This window comes from Carettochelys insculpta, chromosome 14 (genome assembly GCF_033958435.1).
Source record: "Carettochelys insculpta isolate YL-2023 chromosome 14, ASM3395843v1, whole genome shotgun sequence".
Taxonomy (NCBI): domain Eukaryota; kingdom Metazoa; phylum Chordata; order Testudines; family Carettochelyidae; genus Carettochelys; species Carettochelys insculpta.
Genome location: NC_134150.1, coordinates 6,209,359 through 6,233,322, shown reverse-complemented (window position 1 = coordinate 6,233,322; position 23,964 = coordinate 6,209,359). Strand labels below are relative to the sequence as shown.

The window sequence follows — 23,964 nt, the reverse complement described above, 5'->3', positions numbered from 1 at the left end:
ATACATCTGACGAAGTGGGTCTTTGGCTACAAAAGCTTATGCTCCAAAAAATATCAAAACAAAAAAGCAGTCAAGTAGCACTTTAAAGACTAACATTTGTCGTCTGGTAGTACCATGGATGTTCCTGGACCAGGTAACCAGGGCTGGAGCCTGCGGCAACAGGGCCATGGCTGGGGCTGAAGCAGTGGGGCAACAGCAGAGGGCTGCGGTGGACAGCATCCAGACCAGGGCTGGAGGTGGAGGGTCCAGCAAGGGCTAGAATTGGCATGGAGGTAGTCTGCAGGCCAGTGGCAGGGGACTTCCTCTTCTGGCAAATCCTTTCTTTCAGGACCTATCAGGTCCTGAGGGTGCTGGACCTGGGAGGCCCAACCTGTATTAATAATACAATGGCTCACTACAAATGGATGAGACAAATCTCCATAAATCAATGAAAGGCAGAACATGTTTTAACTTCAGCGCCAAATACAGTTTATTACTTGTGTAAAATAGTTTAAAGTAAAACAGATAATTTTAATTAAGAGTTGTAGCCAATCCTTAAATTATCATTTGTGAAAGAGTAATTCTGCCTATCAATATTACAGATTAGGGTGATACAAAAGAATAAATAAACTGGATGGCACATTGGACTAGTACAAAATAAGCAAAGATTCAAGTACTAATTTAAGTAATTTGCTACTATCATTAGTCACTTTCAAGGTACATTCTGTTGTGGACAGTGCTATTAGTTCCTCGCTATCATTATAGCGAGAGACTCTTCCACTTTTCCCCTTGCATTACGTCACTTATATCTCACATCTAAAGCAAAGTACTTCTTTCATAGGTCACATTCTAATATGACAGACTTCTTATTAATTTTATATATCACATTCTGCCATTTTTGGAAAGCTAGACTTCAAAATCAAAGCTTACATTTACTACATGCCACTAGCACTGGGGATCTGAGGAAACATGGAAATTAGCTCTCACCAATTACATTCTGAACTATCTAGTAGAAATTATTCCAGCATCTTCTATAACATGAGACAAAATATGTACTGTTTTTAAAAACTGCCTTTCACAAGTCAATATTTCAAAATTAGAAAAAAAAAATCAGGTATTCATTTGTAAATTTTGCTAAATCAATAAGGGACAAAACACTTCAAACAAATGCAAACTTTCAAGAAGTCTTAATGAATTGCTAATAAATTAGTGTGATTTTGCTAAAATTTTGGAAGGCATACTATTAGAAATATCTGAACCTACTGTTAAATAGATAATCTGTTAATTATGTCAGTCTGTTCTGGAAATGAGATTGATGTGAAAAGTGGGTCTGTCCCACGAAAGCTCATCACCAAAGAAATCATTTTGCTAGTCTTTAAAATGCTACATGTCTGCTGCTTTGTTTTGTTAATTACTTAGCCAGGTCTCTATATCTAAGCAAGTCAGCATGCTAGTTGCCTGTGAATTTCCCTGTCCCACCACAGAGCAAAGCGTTGCTCATTCTGGTTTTATATCTTGGAACATCTTACACTTAAACTAAGAAACTAAGAAACACATAGTATTACTAAACTAAGAAACAAATAGTTTCCAGGAATATATGCAGTGAATCAACTTCACCCTCTACAGTCTCAGAAAAGCATGTCATTTATACTCATTGCTGACATCAAAACTAATACATACCATTTTCAGAACCCAAGAACTAGGAGGGAGAAAAATGCTAATTTTCCATAGTTTTAGGTGTAAAATTGGATATTTTTTTACACACAACTGAATAGATTCAGACCTGTCCACTGAAATGCAAAACCACCAAACATTTGAACCTAGGGCTTAAATCATTAACTCTTGGAGCATCTCGCTGCTAAAAATAATACTGAAAAAATGCTGAACAACTTCTAGCCAAGAATGCCCATGCTGACTATATCTAACTCTCTCTCATTTTCGAAAAGTTGCTAGGAAAATAAGTAGTAGCATTGCCCCAGAGTCACCACTCGATATTTAAAAACTTTAGATTCAGAGTAACAAATGTCATAGGTGATATTTATTACAAATCCTAGAGTGTCTCACAAAAGCTGATGAATTGTCATTAAGCAGCTTAGCAACATTTGAATGCTATCTGCTTTTATTATAAATAAAAAACCTTTTTCAGGACATTTATTAAAAGTACACGTTGAGCTTCTCTAATCTGGCACCCTCAGGACCTGGCTGGTGCCAGACAAGAGAATTTGCAAGATCACAGGAGGTCAATATTGTATAGAGCAATGGCGTCCAATAGTAATTCAAGGATCACCACACTTGTGGTTGTGGTCCTTCCACCTTCAGCACAGCCACCCACTCTAACTGAATGTACCCCCTCCCCCAGCTGAATGCTGGCAACTCACCAGAACCGCTGCTGCTGGAGCCACTGTCGCAGAAGTGGCCGCTCTCGCCACACATTTATTCCGCCAAGTGGTAGGGCACATGCACCAAGTGGGTGGAGGTCACTCCACATGTGTAGCTCTGGGGAGCCACATTTAAAGGTTCCAAGAACCTGGAATAGCTGCACCAGTGTCCTGTTCACCACGTGTGGTGAGTAGTGAACATACTGCAGGTCTAGAAGCATTACCAACACTTCCACTGCTTATTGAGCTCTTAGAAGACATTTAGGAGCAAATTACAGCTAAATAACACAGAACACTGAGAGCCAGGACTGAGGGCTGGAAACAAACTTTATGGTACCACAGGAAACTTGGCCACACCCATGCTAAATGGTCCTCCAGACAACTAACGTAATGTTGTATTACAGCTGTAGCCAGGTGAGACAGTTCCAGATTAGAGAGGTTTAACCTGTATTTGTGAAATTAATGGAGTGTTGTTCATTTTTACTATTTCAAAACAAATATTAATGTGTAAAACCCACCTAGAAAAACACTTGTTTCAAAGTTCAAAACTATGACAAACAACTTTCAATATTGCTTCCCCGATTGCCAAAACAAGTTGCTGATACATCTGAGTTTTGGTTTCTGGGACTTAAGGAAAGAACAGAAAAACACTTTTCCCTTTACAGTGAGCTGCACACAATTTTCTAATGTAGCTTTTAGAAAAGTGAGGGTCACATTACTATTAGTGTAACTTTTGCTTCTACAGTGACTATTTAAACATGTTAACTTTTCCAGCACTTTTAAATATTTGGTTAAAATATAAACGCTAATCAGCAGTTTAAATGACCCACACAGCCAGTCTAAAGAAAACTGCTAATAATTACAGAATAGATACGATGAATGAAATTTCCCAATACTAAAGGTTTTATTCCTTGATTAAAAATAATCAGTGCTGTGTTTTTCCAGTGGAGAAAAAAATTAAAAATTTAATTATACCAAAATGTAAAGTAAGTACTTCCCCAAAATTATTTTCTGAAGAGATACAGCCTGCTACAATAGCATTCTGGAATACAGGTGCCAACATGCAAACTTGGAAGTAATTCTAACTCCCGTATTCAAGAATTCCCAACTATTGAATTGAGCATGAGTCTTACATTATATTTGACTAAACCCTGCAAAAAGAAGCTGAAATGAATTAAAAAAGCATCCTGTGGCTTATTCTCTTTAAAAAAAAAAAAAAAATCAAGAAAAGTGATTCTATATTTCCCAAAAGACAGTAAAACAACGCAAAAACAGAATCTGACCTCCAAAACACCACAACAAAATTCAGACAGACACTAAAACAGCAGAGATTAAAATGCCTGGATATATTCATATTAGCAGAAATGCTTTGAAGTTATCCAAAATAAATATCTTGAGAGTCATGTATTACATTACAATGTACTATATAAGGAAAAGGCTTTTGAACTTAAACCTTACCGTGTCTACTACCCAAATGGCAGGTTTTGAAAAACTGCAATTCTTTAAATTTTAATTGGGCACAGTACATTGATTTCTGAATGTACAGTGAAATCAACATTTGTGGATTAAAAATACAGTATTTTCAACTATGTATTTATTTCACTGACAAATTATACTCACAGAACTACTTTAATAGCAATTGTGCTGTTCTGTCCCATGTTTAAACATATTATATGCTTTCCAGCTGGAGTGGGGGAAAAAAAAAAAAAAAATCACAAAAAAACCCCCCAAAAAACAAACAAAAAACAAAAAACCAGCTGGAGAAAATTTACTTTTAATATTTTGATATGGTACGAGAAAACAGAATTACAATTTAAAACTACAAAATGAGCTTCCTGTAATCTAAATGTAGACAAAATACAAGCTTAAACATAACCTAAAGAGTACTGGAGGTGAAGGGGAATTAAGTTTACAAATAAATTAAAACACTTTTTTACATGGCAGGGCCACCATGCTTGCCAACTGGAATTCTGCCACACATCTGGACAACAGACAGAGAACAATCAATGATCTGCAATACTCTGAAACAATACAGTAATACACAAGAACAGGCTACTAAGAATAAAATTGACTAACATGGCATTATTAGTGCAAGCCTTTGCTCTGAAGGGAGGAGGAATAAGTTAGACAGTTTGGAAACACAGCAAAGTAAGTTTCTCTCTCTCTCTCTCTCTCTCTCACACACACACACACACAGAGACACCCCCCGCCCCGGGACAAACAAGAGATGAAGGGAAAACCGATATACCTGAACCAGGAATTATCACAAAACTGGTGGAGTGTGTGAATTTTTCCATCAAGAACATGGAGGCATCAAATCTCAAAGCCAAGTTATTATATATTATATATTTTAGGCAAGGTTTATACTGGGGAAAAAAAACAACAAAAAAACAATTTAAGATACACAACTCCATCTACAAAAATTGCATAGCTAGAGCCTGTGCATCTTAAATTGCCAAGCCCCGAGACTACCATTTCTCAACTGGTGAAGTGAGCTCACAAGTGCACAGCAAGGGTGCACCCACTGTAAATCACCCAACATCTGAAACCAACAAGTGCTACGAGGACCCACGTGGAGCAAGGAGAGGGGCACGAGAGAGAGAGAGAGGCTACGTCTACACGTGAAGCCTACATCGAAATAGGCTATTTCGATGAATAACGTCTACACGTCCTCCAGGGCTGGCAACGTCGACGTTCAACATCGACGTTGCGCAGCACATCGAAATAGGCGCTGCGAGGGAACGTCTACACGCCAAAGCAGCACACATCAAAATAAGGGTGCCAGGCACAGCTGCAGACAGGGTCACAGAGCGGACTCAACAGCAAGCCGCTCCCTTAAAGGGCCCCTCCCAGACACAGTTGCACTAAACAACACAAGATCCACAGAGCCGACAACTGGTTGCAGACCCTGTGCATGCAGCATGGATCCCCAGCTGCAGCAGCAGCAGCAGCCGCCAGAAGCCCTGGGCTAAGGGTTGCTGCCCACGGTGACCATAGAGCCCCACAGGGGCTGGAGAGAGAGCGTCTCTCAACCCCTCAGCTTATGGCCACCATGGCGGACCCCGTTATTTCAATGTTGCGGGATGCGGATCGTCTACACGTGCCCTACTTCGACGTTGAACTTCGAAGTAGGGCGCTATTCCCATCCCCTCATGGGGTTAGCGGCTTCGACGTCTCGCCGCCTAACGTCGATGTTAACGTTGAAATAGCGCCCAACACGTGTAGCCGTGACGGGCGCTATTTCAAAGTTAGTGCCGCTACTTCGAAGTAGCGTGCACGTGTAGACACGGCTAGAGAGAGAGAGAGAGAGAGGAAAACAAACAATCAGCAACTTTCTTTCTCTTCTCAATCCTCCTTTTTCTACCAAGATCAGTCTGAGCACTGGAGGGCATGAAGCCATATCAAAGACTAGCAACCAGTTCCACTGGAGCTGTATTCGCTGAGGAAAGTGGACTGGAAGAGGAGAGAATCCTTACCCGTTCAACCCCTTACTAAAAGCACAGAAAAACCGATGACTAGGAAAACAAATTTCAACTGTTTAGCTTGCATCTGTCAATTATTTTTCTTTTAATCTATTCATTTGGATGTATTTAAATTTTAATACATTCATTTGGACAAATGCACAGTTTTTTCACAAATCAGGTCATGGGACAATTTTTTTGGCTGCTTTTTGGTTTGGTAGATTAAAAAAGATTGAAAGCTAATGCAATGAAATGCAATTATTTGGTTCACCCTCATTAATGAAAACTATGATATATAAAAGACAAAAAAAAAAAAAGCTCAGGTTTCCCAAGGAAAATGACAAAGGACTTTTTTTTATGCCTCCTTGTAAACAACTTCCAGGGTCTTTTTTTTAAAAAGGAGACTAAGATGTCTTGCCATCCACCAATCAAATCCTTGGCTTTACTACTGACACTGCCCAAAAAGAGTGACAGTTATGTTGACTGTGTCATTTGGAAACCTGCCCTAGGAAATGTTAAACTGAAATTTGTTTCACATAGGTCACAGAAATAAATTAATACAAATATTCTAGTTTTGGCTGAAAACAGAGAGACAACAGTTTAGAAAACTACCTGCTTTTCTTACATACTTTGAATACAGGGTTAAAGAAGGAGCTTTCTGAAGGAAATTGAGCACATATGGCACACAGAGCTGTTAAGAATCTAATGCATGAATATCTATTTATTCATTCAGTAATTGGTATAGTATTTAGACAAACTACTGCAAGTTCTTCAATTTTTGTCTTTTGTACTTTTTGCAACTATTTAGTCTTTCATCACGCAATAACATTTTCAGCATCTTGCTTATACAGCATAGAAAACAATCAGCTTCTAATGAAGAAGATGCCCAACAATGGCTAAGAATTTTCTTTAGGAAAAAAAAAAAATCAAAGTAGTTATTTTTCACAAAACAGCCTTAGATAACAATCTTTTCATATCTCACGTTCCTGAAAAATTTTCTAAAAGTCAAAATAATAAAATAGATTTGTTTGTTTTATAGAAGTGATTTGAGGAGAGTCTCAAACACTTGAGTGGATTAATTTCTTATACTCCAATGCAGCATTTACTACTTCCTGACTTTCCGCTCCAGCTGTTCAATTCTTCACATAAAAAGTCCCCACACCCTGACACAAATTACCACTACCTCAAAAATCCATTTAACTCAACTGCGCTTAATAACAGGGTATTGTGTTCCACCCACGTTGAAGAAAAATTAAAAATGACACAATGTTTATTCAGATTCTTCCACAAATGGAAGCAAAGGACCTGCCTGTACATGAGCAGCTGTATCTTCTGATACCTGTATTACAAGACTAGTCAAAATGCTAATCTTGTTTACTCTGATCTTCTCTACAAGTCTGGATGTCAGAAAGCAGAGGAAATGTATGGACCTTCTACTTATCTCAAAAAAATCTGAAGATATAATAATCAGCAAATAGATACGATAATCCTGACATTGACTAACAAACCATGATTGTCACAATAACCTTCAATATGAGAAAAATTATTTTGTTCCTATTTATCAGTACAAAATATGTTGTGGTAGGCCAATAAGCCAATCTGCTTGACTTTTTAGCTGCGTTATCTACTGAGCATTCCATTTCTTGTAACATGCAAAATATCTTCAATTACCAAGTGCTGGGCTACACCACCTTCAACCCCCCCTCCCCCCCCCCCAAAAAAAAACCCTGCTTCAGAATAACTCACTCTCCCTGTGGGGGAAGGGGGGAAGGGTATGAAAAAGCCACACCTAAGAGATATAGTTATACTGACCCAAATTCCAGCATGGAGAGCACTGGCCTGGTAAAGGACTTCTTCTACCAATCTAGCTACAACTTCTCAGGGAGGTGAATCAACTACAATGAGGCATGCAAAATACGTTGTGCTACAACGTCCCACAGCCCAGCAGAACCCTCAGGGAGGCTCCCTGCTTGCTGTTCGCCACTCCTTGGGCCCCCCAATCCAAGCAGCCAACTGCTGGAACCATGTGTGTCTGTATGGTGCGTGCACCTTGCGTGGACGAAAGTCTCAGCGCACTGTCTCTGCCCCATCTCACGGCTCCCATTGTTCTGAAACCAACAGAAGGGAGCTTCCTGGACTTTGCTTGCAGCGCAGGCAGCACATGACAAGCCTTTCACTGACCAAGGGATGCACAGAGGAGATGCACATGGACCCAGCAGCCAGCCACTTTGAGCAGCGTGTGGGAATGCAACAGGCAAGGAGCCTGACTGAGGGTCTTGCTGGACTGCTGGCTAGGAACCACTGAGGGTAAGCGCATCCCAGCTAGAGCCTGTACCTGATACCTGCCCGACCCATAACTCTTTCCAAACACCCCTCATCCCTCCTCCAAGGATTGACGCCCCTGCCAATCTGTGGGCTGGAGCATGAGCGGAGCCCCATCACCACGAGTTGAATGTGAGGTGGTGTCCCCTTTTTAAAAATGTTCTTCTCGCTTGTGTGAGGCCCTTGACTGATTTTTCTGTGGCCGCTGGCCCAGAAAAGGTTTTCCACCTGTGCTTTAAACATGGATGGCCAAGTTTAGACCACTAAGAAAAAGATTAAGCATATACATGCTACTGAATAAAGCAACGCTTCTTTAAAATATAATAAAAGGTCAAGCTGAGGCAAAAGCAATTTTATAAAACTGCAGATGCAAAGTATGACAGAGACCTAAGGAAAAAGCTTTTGAAGAGATCTCTGAGAGATGGTGTCAAAAAGAGACACCATCAACCAGAAGATACAGGATGCATTGTCCTAGGGGTTGGGGTTCCATGACCACTACTCCCATGAGGAGCTGGGTGGTGGTTGGGCACTCCCTCCTAAGGCGGACAGAGTCATCCACCTGCCATCCAGACCAGGAAACTTGAAAAATGTGCCACTTGCCTGCAGCTAGAATTTAGGATGTCCCTGAGAGTCTTCTGAGACTGATCAAACCCTCGGATTTCTACCCCTTCCTACTTCTCCACATGGGCACCAATTCTGCCAATTCTGAACACCATTACTGCCAAGAATGACCTTGAGTGGATCACTGCAGATTATGTGGCACTGGAAAGAAGGATCAAGGAATTTGACACACAAGTTGTGTTCTCATCCATCCTGCCCATTGAAGGAAAAGGCTCAGGTAGGGATTGTTGAATTTTGGAAATGAACACGAGATTGCACAGATGGTGTCAGAGAACAAGCTTTGGATTCTTTGACCATGGGATGATGTTCTGGGCAGGAGAACTTGCTAGGAAGAGATGGCATCCAACAAACCAAGAGAGGGAAGAGAATGTTTGCCAGCAGGCTTGCAAACCTAGCAAGGACAGCTTTAAGCTAGGTTTCCTGGGGGGACAGTGACCTAAGCCCTGAGGTAAATGGGATACTGCGAAGAAAAACAAGAAAGGTGCATCAAAGGAGGACCCCGATCCATACTGCAAAGGTAGGGTAATTGGCTAGTTATCCTAGGAACGTACACAAAGCTCAGAAGCTTGCAAACAAGCAGGAAGAATTAGAAGTCCTTCCACAGTCAAGGAATTATGTAATTGGAAAAACAGAGATTTAGTGGGATGTCTCACATGATGGGAGCACTGTCATGGAAAGGTATAAACTGTTCATGAAGAACAGGTGGGGAGAAGAGGTGGTGGAGTTGCTCTGTATGTAAGTTAGGAGTATGAATGTTCAGAGCTCGACCTGTGGCTCACAGGCTGGAATTGGTAGTGGAAATAGATGTGCGTAACAACCTGGGCAGGAGTAATTCTAAAATGGTCAAGTTCAGCATCCTGACCAAAGAAAGAAAGAGAGCAGCCAAATACAAACCCCAATCTTCAGAAAAGCAGACTCTGACTCCCTCACGGAACTGATAGGAAAGGTCTCCTGAGATGCTAATATGAGGGGGAAAAGGAGTCCAGGAGAGTTGAATGTATTTTAAAGAAATATTGACTAAAGGCACAGGAACGCACCATCCCAATGTCAAGCAAAAAAAAGAGGCAAATATGTTAGGTGACCAGCCTGGCTCAACAGAAAAATCTTTGATGAGCTTAAATTCAAAAGGAAGCTAACAAGAAGTAAAAACTTGAAAAGATGACTACAGGAAAGTATAAATATATTGCTCAAACATGCAGGGGTGTAATCAGGACAGCCAAAGCACAATTTGAGTTGTAGCTAGCAAGAGATGCAAAAGGGAACAAGAAAGGTTTGTGCAGGTATGTTAGTGAGGCTGGTCAGAGAAGGTGTGGGACCGTTATTGAATGAGGGTGGTAACCTAGTGACAAACAATGTGGAAAAAGCGGATGTACTCAATGCTTTTTTTCTTGCCTCTGTCTTCACAGACAAGGTCAGCTCCTAGACTGCTGCATCAGGAAACGCTGTATGGGGAGGAGGTGGGCAGCCCTCAGTGTGGAAAGAACAGGTTAAGAGAGACTTAAAAGGGAAAACATTTATAACGATGATAATTGAAGCATATCCAGAGTTGAAAGTTAAAAAGCAAATGGAATCTGAAAGGACATGAAACCTCATGTTTAAACCAATCTCTAACTCACGGGGTAAGAATGAGACATTCATGTGGGTGGGTCTGCCACATTCATGTGGACCACATCTGCCTACTGTTGGGTTTCTTGAACTTTCATGTGAAACATCTGGAGACAGCCACTGTCAGACAGGATCCGGATTAGGTAGGCCACAAGTCTGATCCAGTGTGCAACTCCTACACTTCTTGAGAGATTTTTATTTTTACAAGACCATTGATTTTATTTTATGAGCTTTAGGTTCTAGAGGCAAATTGTCAAGAATGTATATATGTTTGTAGGTACAAAATAACTAACGGCACTTCTCAGCCTGCAAAGACCTATTCTCCAGAGTCCCAGTAACCATTAAGAAATTAATCAGGGCCTCCTATGTCAGACTCCCATTCCATGAATAAAGAATAGGAGGCCAATTCATTATCCTTAGACAATAAACTTGACTCAACTAAGTAATTTTCTTACAGCTTTGTTAACAAACTGTTCATCTGGGAAATAAAATTGCAAGTTATGGACAAAAACTGATTATAAATGGCAATACTGCATTTACAAATAATCCACCTCTGGGATATTAGTTGGTAAACCAAACATACTGAAACAGTAAATAATTCTAGAATAAAAACACTACAGTATTTATAAATTTAACTTTATCTACATTAATGATCTCAGAGTTATGCCTAGAATAATAATTAAAAAACAACTCCCTCAAAAGTCTGTTTTTATTCATAGAATTAAAAACATGCCTTGCTCGCAAAACTCCAGTGATGAACACACTTTATGCCACTGCCTCAAGAGTTAAAGCTTACAAGAAAAAAAAAAAAAAAAAAAAGGTTGCAGTGAGATACAGAAATCATGTTTTTAAGTTTAGACACAGTTGAATATGTGCAAAAATTCTTAATAAAACTGTGTTTCAAAGTTATAGGCAGAATAAGTGAAAGACAAGTAAAGTAAAAACCACAATGCCATCAGGTAATATGTTTCTATTGATATCATAGTACACAGTATTTTATCCTCGTTGCTTCTTTTCTCAAAATACTAAACGAGCAGGTCACTTTTAAAAAGTTCTGTATATTTCATGCTTGATGTCACGTGCCTAATAATAATGTTAAATCAGGCCCAGGAATTCACAATTTGTTCGAAGTACAACACAACGCTATTCATGTTTTATTTGATCATCTATTTATAAATGGCCGTAAAATGAAAAAATACGGAAACTTTAGCCAGATATCGTGAGAGCTTACTATAAACTAATACGTAAACAGTACAAAGTAGCTTACAGGGACAGAATTACAGTGTAACCTCGATTATCCAACATAAACCGGACCCATGGATGGTCAGATTAAACAGAAATGTCGGATAATGGAGAGGGCCAGCTGCCACAGGGCAGGCTGGCAGAGTGGATATAGGGGAGCGATTATCCCACCCCTGGTTATCCAACATTCCATTTTATCTGACACAGCCCCACTCCAGAAGCCCAGCAGCAACCCGCCTGCTGAGCTGGAGGAGCGGGGTGGTGTCAGATAAAACAGCATGTTGGATAACCAGGGGTTGGATAATCCAGGTTATACTGTGATTTTATGTAGCTTTGCACTAGTATACACTAAATTCCTGCAAATGTAGCAGTTAAAATTGTAGACTGTACAAAATTATTCAAGATTGCAGTCATCTTTGGTGTTAATGCTAAGAATTACAAAAGGGATCTCACTAAACTGGCTGACTGGGCAACAAAATAGCAAATGAAATTCAGTGTTGATAAATGCAAAATTCTGGGAAATCATAATCCCAACAATACACACAAAATAATAAGACCTAAATTAACCATCACCTCTCATGAATGATCTTGAAGACACTGGATTATAGTCTGAAAACTTTAGTCAGGAACAATTAACAAAGGAACAGTTAAGACAAATATAATGCCATCCATGGTACATCTATGGTACATCTATAGCTGAAATATTGTGTGAAGTTCTGGTTGTCTTATTTCAAAAATGACTTCTTAGAATTGGAAAAAATACAGAGAACAGCAACAAACATAATTAAGGATATGGATTAGCTTCTGTATGAAGATAGATGGAAAAACACTGGGGCTGTTCTTCAAAAAGAGATGACTGAGGGGAAGGATGTATCAGATCTACAATACCATGAATGATGCTCCGCTAACAAGAACCACGGGTCACCCACTGAGAGTGACAGGATGCAGGTTTAATACAAATCAAATGAAAATACTTCTTCACACGATGCACAATCAACAGATGGGACTCACTGCTTGTGATAAAGGGCCAAAGCATAAATGAGTTAAAGAAACAGAAAAAAAAAAATTAAAAAATTAAAGAAGATCATGGCAGGCAGGTTTATCAGTAGCTATCAGGGAAACTAAAAAAGAAAATAAAAATCATGGAAATAAAATTGTTTATTTTTGGGATAAGCAGGGTGGATTGGTTTAAATCAAGGTGATTTTAATTACAATTTAAATCACCCCAAAAAAACCGATTTAAGTCAAGTTACCAAAAAAGCTAAAACTGACTGTGTTAGAGTTACACTGAATTTTGGAGTAAACCCCACTGAACTCACTGGCACTTGTATTTTATGGAGAAAACAAGTACAGAATGAGGTTCCCTTGGAAAAGGTGAGTTATGTTGAAGTAAAATAGGGTACAGACTTATGGCATCACCACTGTGGTCTGTGGCCACGATGTTCCAAAAGGTGGTACATGTATTATGCAATAGAAAATAGAAAAATGACACTCAGTGGGCAACTTGAAACTCTAGATTTCTCTTGCTGCAGCTTTCTGTACTGTACAATTTGGTCATAGATTCTGAACCTACTTAATTAAACAGGCCATAAGCCACTTTTTTCCCTAGCAACATCAAATACAGAAAACCGCTTGGGAATTTACTTGTCAAATCACACTTAGAGAGAGTCCTGAAGAATAATGCATTGCAAAGTGAATTATTCAAGTTATTAACCAGTTGATCCACATAGCTATTCATCTTCATCCACATCATCTTCTCCCAATCAGCAGTTTTCCTTATGATGTTTAATTCTTGCGACTAGGCCCTGCATCATCTTTTTACACTGGATACATTTTCCTTTTTAAACCAGGGAAACAATTTCTTCAAAGTATTTCCAGATAGTGTCTTGGTTATGCAAAGAAGCCATGACAATTATTCTCTGACAAATGTGGGGGAATGTAGGAAGCTGTGTGTGTGCGCCAAATAATGTCTTTGCTTTTTCTTTCAGTCTGCTCGAATATTCCTTTCTATGCTGCATCCATCCTTTCCTATACGTATATACATACACATATACACGCACACCAGCAGTTCTCAACCGGGGTACAGGTACACTGGGGGTACACAGAGGTCTTCCAGAGGGTACATTAACTCAGTGTTTCTCAACATTTTTATGAATGAAAAATGTGGATTTTATGTTCATCTAATTTTTTTCTTTATCCCTTTTGCACAATCATATGTATAACAACAGGTTTATTGCCTATAAGAAATTTCTTCCAACCAACCAGTTAAGATTAAGGTTGTTTAAGCAAATATGTTGCAATCGTAGGAAAAAAAAAAACTGTCTGAAAATTGTAGGTATTGGGGGGTACTTATACTTTTTCTTAAAGGGGTATTTTATAAGAAAAGGTTGAGAAACTGTTATATTCTGTTTGTCTTTACGACAACGTCTTGACCGATGTCTCTGTCATGCTTGGCTAAAGGCCACCACCACATAAGCACAGAACAAAAACAAACCAAGCTAGCTTGTATCCTTCTTTGCATGCTACTTTTTAGTCTGCTAGAAACAGAAACTTAAAGCCCAGAACTTTCAAAAAACAAGAACTAGTAAGTAGACTGAACAGACCAGAGCAAAGTCTGAGCAACAAAAAAGCAGCAGCCTCCCAGGGTTAGTCACTGCCGGGCTGCCACCACATTTACCTATACCTCCACAGGCATAGGGCGATCGCAGCTCTCGTTGGCCACGGACTGTCATTTCCGGCAGGAAGCAGTGCAGACTGGGACACCACTTCCTGCCGCTCCCATTGGCCATGAATAGCTCACACGATACCTGTGGAGGTGCAGGTAAATACGGAGGTTGGGCCCTATGAGATTGTATGTGTAGCATGTTTGTTGAAATTTAATTGTTAACTATTACTTTAAATGAGAAATTTAGTATTTTATTGATGATTTTTAAGAAACAAAACAATCCAATTTAAATATATTTTTTTAAACTAATTGATTTTTATCCACCCTGGGAATAAGCAAAAAATAGACTTCAGTTTGCTATGATGCAAGAAAAAATGCTTATTCAGTCATGAGCCAGAATCAATATTTTTCAGTAGGAGACAAACTCAATTCATCTTCTTCACCACAGAAGCCAGTACCCAGCATTCTTCCCACTGCCCCCTGACCAAAATGCATTTTTAAAAACTTTTTGCAGGTTTCCACGGTATGGTACAATAAGTTTACAAAACACAAACATGATATCATCAGCTTGAACTCTAGTTAATTTTAAAACATAAGTCAGAAGATACTTCAGGTAACATATTTGACCCAAGCAAGTCTTTTGAAAATTTCTGTGCTTTTGAATCAGATTTTCTTACTTACATCAATGTGGGAAAGCCCAGAAGTCTATTAGGTAACAAAAATACGTATTTCCTCATTTTTCAGTTTTAATGTTAGTTGCTTGTAACAAAAGTAGGTTGAAAACAGACAGAAATGCAAGTTTTAATTTGAGAAATTCTATTAAGAGCCTTTACAAAAAAAAAAGTTATTAGAAAACAACAATACAGAAAAATTATGCAGCTCTGGAGGAAGTATACCATTATACACTGTATGATCCATAGCCCCATGGTCAACATAAACGTTCCACTTACTCCAATGGATTATGATCAGGCCTATTAGCTACATAGGATAGAGAAACATATCCATTAAGCATTAGTTTTAAGTCATCTTTCTATGCAGTGAGCTATACATTTAAAAACAAACAAGCCCAGTAGGTTTATCACAGTGACCTCTCAAACATTCTTTCTAAGACGACATATATAACCTAAACATTAATGAAGTATGACTGTGCCATTAAGGAATTTTATTCTGCGGATCAACCATTTCAGAACAGCAAAACAGCAATTCATTTAGAGTGATATTTATTCTTTATAATTTACTATTGTGAAAGTCAGGCACAAAATGTTTAGTGGAAGAATAAGAGCAAGCAACTCGCATACTTCACACATATTGCCAATTTGAGTTCTGCCAATTGAATGAGCTCAGAAAGAAATGTTCATTAAACTCAAAGATAACTCACCAGCTAAGGTTTATAATTTTAATGAAGTCCTAAAGGTACGTCTAATGTATATTAACAACTACCAAATTTTAGTTTTTCCCCTAATCATTTTATTAAGTTGATGATGATGAACTGGGCTTCTGCCCTCCAGAATAAATGAAAGTTAACAGAAGGAAAGAACAAAAGTACTGTCCTGCATAACTTTGCAAAACGAACATTAAACTGTTTTAAAATAAATTCGAATTAAATTGATTTTCAACAATCCTTAGGATATAACCGACTTCAACTTAATACGCATCGTTAGTATATTCATAATTAACTTTGTGCACTGAGTTATTGAACGTTAAGAATTTCACACAGCATGCAGTTTATATCAAAAGCCCACTTACATTGCACATAAACATCTTTGATTTGGAACAATTTCCTTCTTACCTTGCCTCCCTCTCTTTCAAAGTCGACATATTCCCGGGTCGGTGTCTGTCGTTGCTCCCCCTGCCAGCTGGCCGGAAAAAACTGGAGAGACAGATTGGTTCCTGTGGCCACAAAAGCCTTTTAGAAAAATCAATAAAAACAGGATCAGGGAGCAAGACATTACATAAATTATGCAGGCAGTCATTTATTTTTACATCAGTTTATGTCCTAAGCCAGGCAGCATAAAGAACATTTGAGTCAAAAACATGCACTCATCATTTTTCTTAAGTATTAAGTTACAAACATCTGATTCCATTTTGACAACATTTGCCATTGGCTGCTTCAGATATAAAGTACAACATGGAATCAATACTTTCTTTCAAATCAGTTTTTGCTGACATTCGAATCTGTTATTTCAGAATTCTGTCAGGAAATCCTGTACCAATATTTCACTACTAAAACCCACTAAAAATGATCACGTTGTAAAAAGTAGCATTTTCCCCAGTTAGAAGAACTTTCAGAAGAAAGTGAGCTGCATAAACTTGTCACTGGGAACACAGATTTCGAGAAAAAAAAATTCCTGTTTTTCAAAGATACATAAATACAGAAGGCATACTACCTGAGACCTACAGACAAAAGTCAAGGGAACTATTTATTTACCCTTATTTTGAATGCTGACAGACAGGTGAGTAAACACACCATCAGTATACCCTTCCATACACCACATAATATTACACTGTCACAGAATCTTGTTGCCACCATAGCTAGTGCACGAGTGGGCAAACCTTCAGTGAAATCCAGCTTTGCAGATGTTCCATGTACGAGAAATCTGTTGTCACCTCTCTCAAAAAACCTTAAAGGGACATTGGTTTAACCTTAATAGCAACGAGCACCCTTGCATTCAAGTAAACCATGCCCTCCAACTTCCTCTGAAAATAAGTTTCATTTTCATTCATAAGAAATTTAGATTCACGCATTTCTCATCAATTCAAACAGATAAAGAAAGCTGCAGTTTGCACAGCTTGGAGGGAGAAAACAACGTGGGTATTTAGAAGTAGAATTCTGATTCACTATTTCAGTTATGATACAGTACAGTATGCATACACAAATACACACTTATACCAGAATATAACCTTAGTGCCAGACAAAATGTCTTGCAATCTAAATTTCTGGACTAACTGCCATTATTCTCTTAAATTTAAAAAGACTTCTAATTCAAAACACAGTTTGTTCATTAAAAGTACATAAAATGAGATGAGCATAAAAGAGATTTTTCCTCTTATCAACTCTGAATTCAGCAAGTTAGTAATAAAGTATCACTCAAAATACAGTTCACGCTGCATCATTTTGTATATGTCATTGTAGTAAAACAAATGTCATAGGCTCAGCATCTCTCACTTCGAAAATGAAACCTGCTTTGCTCTGACACTTTTATAGCAGGAGACAAATATCCCATGATTAGGCTTCCTCTATTGACTTTCTCTTACATACAGTTTTTGAGCATTCCCATTAAGTCAAAAAAAGATGGTCTTTAAAACTGATGACAGCAGACATTAGTATAAAAGAGAGAGAGCACCAGTATGCAAATTTGTTTAGAATATAAACATACAAAGAAAAACAACTTAAACAGCATAAATGTGTTATAAAATGCTAGACAGAAGTACAGCTTAAAAATGTACTCCATCAATAGTTTCAAGTAACATGTAAACCATAAGAAAAATCTAGAGCCATCATTATCAGAACTCTGATGGAATTTCTTTGCATTACATTACTTTTTTCCTATTTGTAGTTTTTTGTTTGCTCATAAGTAAATACAATATTTTGAAAAATAATTTCCAAGACTTAAAACACTGTTCTCAATCAATAATGCAGTAACACTAAACACAGCCAATTGTACTACCATCATCTCAGCCTTTTTAGCCTTTAGAAACTCAGACTTTTATTAAAAACAAACATGAACACACTAATATAAAACACTGAAAGGGTTGACCCAGCTGAATTTTGCAGCTTTCCAGACCACACAATTTTGTAAAGACCCATGCTCTGCAGTAGTATGTTCTATTCAGGGAAAAGAATATCTAGACATCAAGAGAAGAAATCCTTACATGTATCCAGGAAAAGCTTGCGGGGGGGGCAGGGGGGACAGGAAAGACAACAAAAAACATGAATGCACACCAACTCTCACAGACCACTGTGCAGACTTAGCCTGTATCTGGTCCACAGGCCACCTAAAAATAGAGACATTTATCACGTGAATTTTTAGAAGAATTGTGTTTTTCCCCTAAACGAAGTATAACAGATCAATAGTTCAGGTACAAAATTCAATAGCCCACCTAATGCATCCTGTAAACATGGCTATTATTGCCATGTTTCCCCACCACCACAAACAAACCTCCACACAAATCCCATTTTCTGTGGGCTGAGAGTGCCTCTTTTACTCTCTCAATCAACAGAAAAGCATGTCTCACCACTATTGAGATGTACAGTAAACTTTTTCATATCTGGCAGCCTCGGGACTGGGAGGCTGCCGGATCTTCAAATATTTCGGATAATAGAGAGGTATACCTAGCAATGCATAACACAAAAGAAAAACAAGACTAGCTATTAAGACACAAACAAAAATGCATACAGAGAACTTTATTTACCAACAATAGCAGTATTGTACACTGTAAACTTAGAAGCAATCTCCACTACATGCATCTGATGAAGCAGGTCTTTGCCCACAAAAGCTTATGCTCCAAAAAATCTGTTAGTCTAAGCTCCAAAAACTCTGTTGGTCTATAAGGTGCCACAAGACTTCTTGTTATTTTTTGCAGATTCAGATTAACACGGCTACCCCTCTGATACCTGTACACTTATACTTTATTTGCTGTATATATTTGTATCTACTTTCACTATATTATACTGATGGAAAACGTAACAAATTTACTTATGGTTAAAAGCCGGTTATTTGAGAGTTTCAGATGATAAAATGACAGATATGAAAGAGTTTACTGTACACAAAAAATATTGCATAGACCATTCATCATCAATAATGCTTGGTATGGATCTAGTAAGAAGTACAGCCCCATAAATTCTATTTCTACATCTCTGGTTGAACTCTAGAAAGTAGAGAGGTGTCCATCCAGGACTTTTCAAATTATTCCCATGTTAATTAGGTATCATCCATGGAAGTAACTGCCATCTTCTGTTCTTGTCAGGATGTCATTCCCATGAATTTGACTCCTACAAATGATAGCGCAAGCACCATTTAACATCTTAACCAATATTATGAACTCACAATGAAGAGAATCAGGCCACCAGATTAGCATTCTGATACCAAGATTATACACTGACTTCAAAATATGGACAGACTTTCTACAGGTCAGACAGCCAGCAGTTGTTCTAGTTTGGATATGGTGCTGGCCCTTTAAGCTCTTGGCTTTTGTCACTATGAATTTGAAATTAAAAGATTTACTATAAAGATGTATGTGTGATTATAAAATATGTATACACAAGAGACCAATGCTGTTTAAATCCACTATTAAACAGAAAATATGCTAAATACAGAGTTTTAGCGGTTGTAAGTTTCAAAAGTAGTTTTATGGATCAATAGACGGTAAAGGTTAATTTATTTTTCTTTTCCAAAGGGCTTTTTATTACCTAAGAGACTAAAAGAACTTGTTTAGAGCCATTCATGTTAACTGTTTACTTATGTACATTAGGAATAAAGGGGGTCATGTGAAATATTATTGTGGACGCAGGTATGCTGTCTCCTCAAAATAACAAAAGCTATATTTCACTGACAATTTAAGGCTACATCTCAACCAATGACTTGTTTGATTTTAAAAATAGTTCACGAAATGATCATTTTGGTCTGAAGTTAGAGAACTTTGATGCATTTATATCCCAACCCCATTTTTATATGATTTCTGGACACTGTCCTCACAAGACAGAATCCCCCTGTGCAGAGATGAGAATAAATCCTTCATCTATAGCAAACCATCTACATAACTTTTTTTTCACTGAATGAATTGGTTAGTTTTAAAAACTTTGATCATATAATACCCCTCAGTTTCTAAATGGTTGTGTAACAAGCCGTCTTACTGGACCAAGCCGGGTATCTTAGATAAAAAAAAAAAATGAAGCCATTTTACATTATTATAACAGACAGAAAAACTGTGTGTAACAGACATCACCAGAGATTTTAAGGGGCGTAGATCTAGCAGGGAGAGATGGCAGGCACAGAAATGAGATGGTGAAGTGCCAGTAATCTCTTATTTCACAAAAGAGCTCTTCACAAACTGTATTACACTTGCACCTAATTAAAAGCCTAAAACTGAAGTTTTCAGTGAAGTGTTTCAGTTACAGATGTATCCTGTGTCCTGCCACCATCCAAGAACCATAAAAGATAGTAGAAAAATATGTTTTTCCTCCATCCACAATTATCTTCAATAGCAAACCCTCTTAAATTAAAGAAATTAATGCTCAGTGACACAGTTTAAACAAACCTATGAGATTTGCTATGGAGGGGTCTGACTAATACCTACATTTTTTCTAGATTCTCTATAAACCCTACTCACTTACAAAACACAATAGAAAAACACACCCACGAGCTGCATTTATTTGTTGGAAACAGATGATCGCTAGCGTAACAGCAACCTGTTATATTAGAATATTCCCCTCGTCTACTCACAAATTAAAATACGGTAAAATTTTAATAATTGGTGTAAAGGTATGTTCCACTATGTGCATAATAAAATCCTTTGTTTTGGTAAGTTTATCATAAGTATATGGAAGAGTTTTATTAAACCACATATACATCCTAACAAATGAAAGAATTCTTATGAATATTAAAAAAGTTAAATCCTCATCTCACTTGAAATAACCCTTTAATGAAGAGGAAAACTCTACCACCATTTTCACTGTTTTAAATAAAAACTGACGACTTTTCAGTGGGTGTGTTTTCAGGAACTGTGCAAATAACCACATCACTAGCCAATACGCTACAAGGCATAGCTCTTTTTAAAGAAAAATCAAGCAGAAAGAAACCAGAAAATAGCTTCTAATCACTTTTTGACTACATGGAGCATACTGATGGATCAGAGTGTTCTTCTACTAGTATCCCCTATAAAAACACTATTTTAAATTTTAAAATGTATTTTGAAATGTCCGTAATTTGATTCAGAAAAGATTACTTCAAAAATCTTGCAGTGAATGCGTTCCCCTCCATACACACACATTTTAAATTTCATTATACCAAGGTTATGTACTAATACATTTTGGAAATTACAGGTTACAGTTCAGAACAATTTCATTTTAGTCGTATTTACAGCTGGAAGACATGCTTTCCCGGACAAAGGATTTTAAAGTTGAAATAAGCAGCTTGTAATTTCCGCATATGTGACCGTGAAGGAAGTACTGCCAAGGTACTCTCTCAGATCGTTTTGTTGGTCATAAAGTACCTTTTCACATACATAATGATATTTTTAAATCCTAATGTGCAAGTTACTAGGGCAGTAAAAACATATATAACAGAAGAATGCGCTATTACTGTGCAAAAGAGAAGTTTTCTAAAAATTAAGTTTTATGATGCAGAAACTAGCACACAGAGAATATTAATTTTAATGAAAATTTACCTTCCCCTTCTCTGCTAGTGTACAGATATTAACTAAACCTTTCCACAACTGTGAGGTACACTTTAGAAGCATAGCCACTGTATGTTCCAATGCCAGGCCCACTCCCTTGGGGGCAGATGAGTGAATAATGGTTTCAGTCAACATTGGATGTATTTATATCTCAGTACTTAGTTATATCAAGGAATACTTTATAAAAAGTCACAGAATATAGATGATGAACCTTAAGTATTGAAACTAACAGTATTTGTACAAAATATCCCTCAAATAACATCCACTCCGACACATGTGGACCCGCCCATGAGAGTTTTAAACCAATGGTTTAAAGCATTTCTCTTCCTTAAAGAATTTTTAAAACATTACTATACATGTCAGTTAAGCTGCTGGACAGAAAGGCATTCATTTCTTCAAAGAAGTGGATACTTTAACTTAGGCTGCTTGGTGTTTAAGTTTCCCCATTTTTATTCTCCATCAACTGACGAAAACATTGTTGTCCAGACATTTAGGCTACTTCTACACTGGAAACATCTGTCTACAGAAGAGCTGGGTCTGTCCCATGAAAGCTCATCACTAAATAAATCATTTTGCTAATCTTTAAAGTGCTACGTTTCTGCTGGTTTGCATTGTTGGAGTACAGACTAACACAGCTCCCTCTTAGTTACTGTCTATGTAAGTTACTATCCAAAGAGATGATCCCACCACACTTCTGTCAACAGATCCAATCTACACCTAAAAATGGATCCTTCTTTCGATCCGCTCTGTCGCCAAAAGGTTCACAGGAGCGCCTAAGAGGTTTTCAGTCAACAGGTTCCACTAACAAAGTGCACTGTACTTGTAAAGGGGCCGCGAGGTTTGTCGACAAATCTCTGTACCGCCGCGGTAGTAACCTTGGGCTGGGAGCAATAAAACACGCCCTTAAGGAAGGGGCAAAACACCAGGTATTTGCCAGGGGGGGCTCTACTCGACATTGGGCTTGCGGAGTGAGGTAAGAACGGGACTGGGCGCTACAGGAGCGGGCAACGTGCATGAGCAGCTGCCGCGTCCCGCCAGGCGCGGAGCCCGGCAGACGGGGAGGAGGAAGCGGCTCCCGCGGCAACGCGCCGCCCCGCAGCTTTGTTCCGCGCGCGGCGGCCCAGTTCCGGGTTGCTCCGGGGGAGGCGGCAGGCGCGGCACTTACGATCTCGGAGCGGCCGTCCCGGCAGGCGTTCTGGAAGCGGGCCTGGCGCTCCTCGTGCGGCCGGTCGCGGAAGCCGGTGTACTTAATCTGCGCGGGGCGAGAGGCAAAGCACACGCTGGAGGCGGCCGGGCACCAGAGCGCCACAGGCGGCCCCCGCGCGGCGCTGCCCGCCGGCCCGGGACTCCGGCGCGGGGGTGTGCGGGCGCCGGGACGGGGCTGGGGCAGCGCCACGAGCGGCTCCGGCTCCCCGCGTCCCTCCCCTCACCTCACCTCACACTCGCGGCTCAGCTTCCTGAAGAACTCCTCGTTCTCGAACTTGCTCCTCTGGTCCGGGACCACCCGCGGCATGGTGGGGCCGCCGCCTCCCCGCCGACTGCCGAGCCCCGCCGCCCTTTGTTCGCCCCCTCCCCACGGCCGCGCCGCCGCCGCCTCGCGCCCAGTGCTGCCGCCACCGCCGCCGCGCGTCTCGAACCCCCTCCCCCCGACTTCCTCCCGGCTCGTAAACTCCGGCCAAACAGCCGCACCATTCACAACTCCGGGCTGAGGCTGCCGCGCATGCGCGGCGCGCGAGCTCAGCCAGGGGCTCGCGATCCCGCCCTCCTCCCGCTCCCCCGGCACGCGGCGCTGGCCCGGCGGCCGCCACCCCACGGGCGCCCCTCGGCTGTGTTGGCCGCCGCTCTCGGCGCAGGGGACGGGCTTGGGTACCGGTGCTCTGTCCTACTCCACTGGCTCCAGTCGTGCACCTGCCCTCCAGTCCCTCTGCACAGCCGGGGCAGCGCGTGGGCTCTCCCCCTCTCTGGGCACGGGCGTCGTGTTGGGGGCACGCCCCGTGGGGGGATCCACTGTCCCCGGATCTGTCCCTGCTCTGGGGGCCAAAGGCGCTTTCGGGAGTGCCACAAGAGCACATGCGACCCAACCAGAAAGCAGCACTGTCAGATTGCCCAGGGCCTTTAGAAGAAGCATCTTTTCTGGAACCCACAGCGCTTCCCTGGACTGGCAATGAATCCCCTACTTGTGCTGTCGCTTTTATTCCACCCTAACAAAAGGTGAAAACAGCCTTTGAGCAGCGCTGGCCGGCAACCGCTCCCTCGCGCAGGTTCCGCTGGCCTAGCGGCGTTTGGCCGCAACTTG

The 23,964-nt window shown here is 39.9% G+C and overlaps 1 protein-coding gene across 4 annotated transcripts in view; it reads right to left on the bottom strand.

Annotated features, from left to right (window-relative positions):
- The window catches only part of CBFB (core-binding factor subunit beta), a 79,469-nt gene extending 56,042 nt beyond the window's left edge, over positions 1 to 23,427 (bottom strand). Inside the window, exons 1-3 of one of the 4 annotated variants that reach the window (XM_075008509.1) lie at positions 23,104 to 23,425; positions 22,834 to 22,920; positions 16,063 to 16,179 (exon numbers count right to left, since the gene is read on the bottom strand). In XM_075008509.1, coding sequence (XP_074864610.1) covers positions 16,063 to 16,179; positions 22,834 to 22,920; positions 23,104 to 23,181 — 282 coding nt within the window. In that variant the 5' untranslated portion in view covers positions 23,182 to 23,425. Of the gene's footprint in view, positions 1 to 16,062; positions 16,180 to 22,833; positions 22,921 to 23,103 lie in introns of all 4 variants that reach the window. The other 3 variants (XM_075008510.1, XM_075008508.1, XM_075008511.1) reach the window with 3 other exon arrangements.
- Between the last annotated feature and the right edge of the window lie 537 nt (positions 23,428 to 23,964).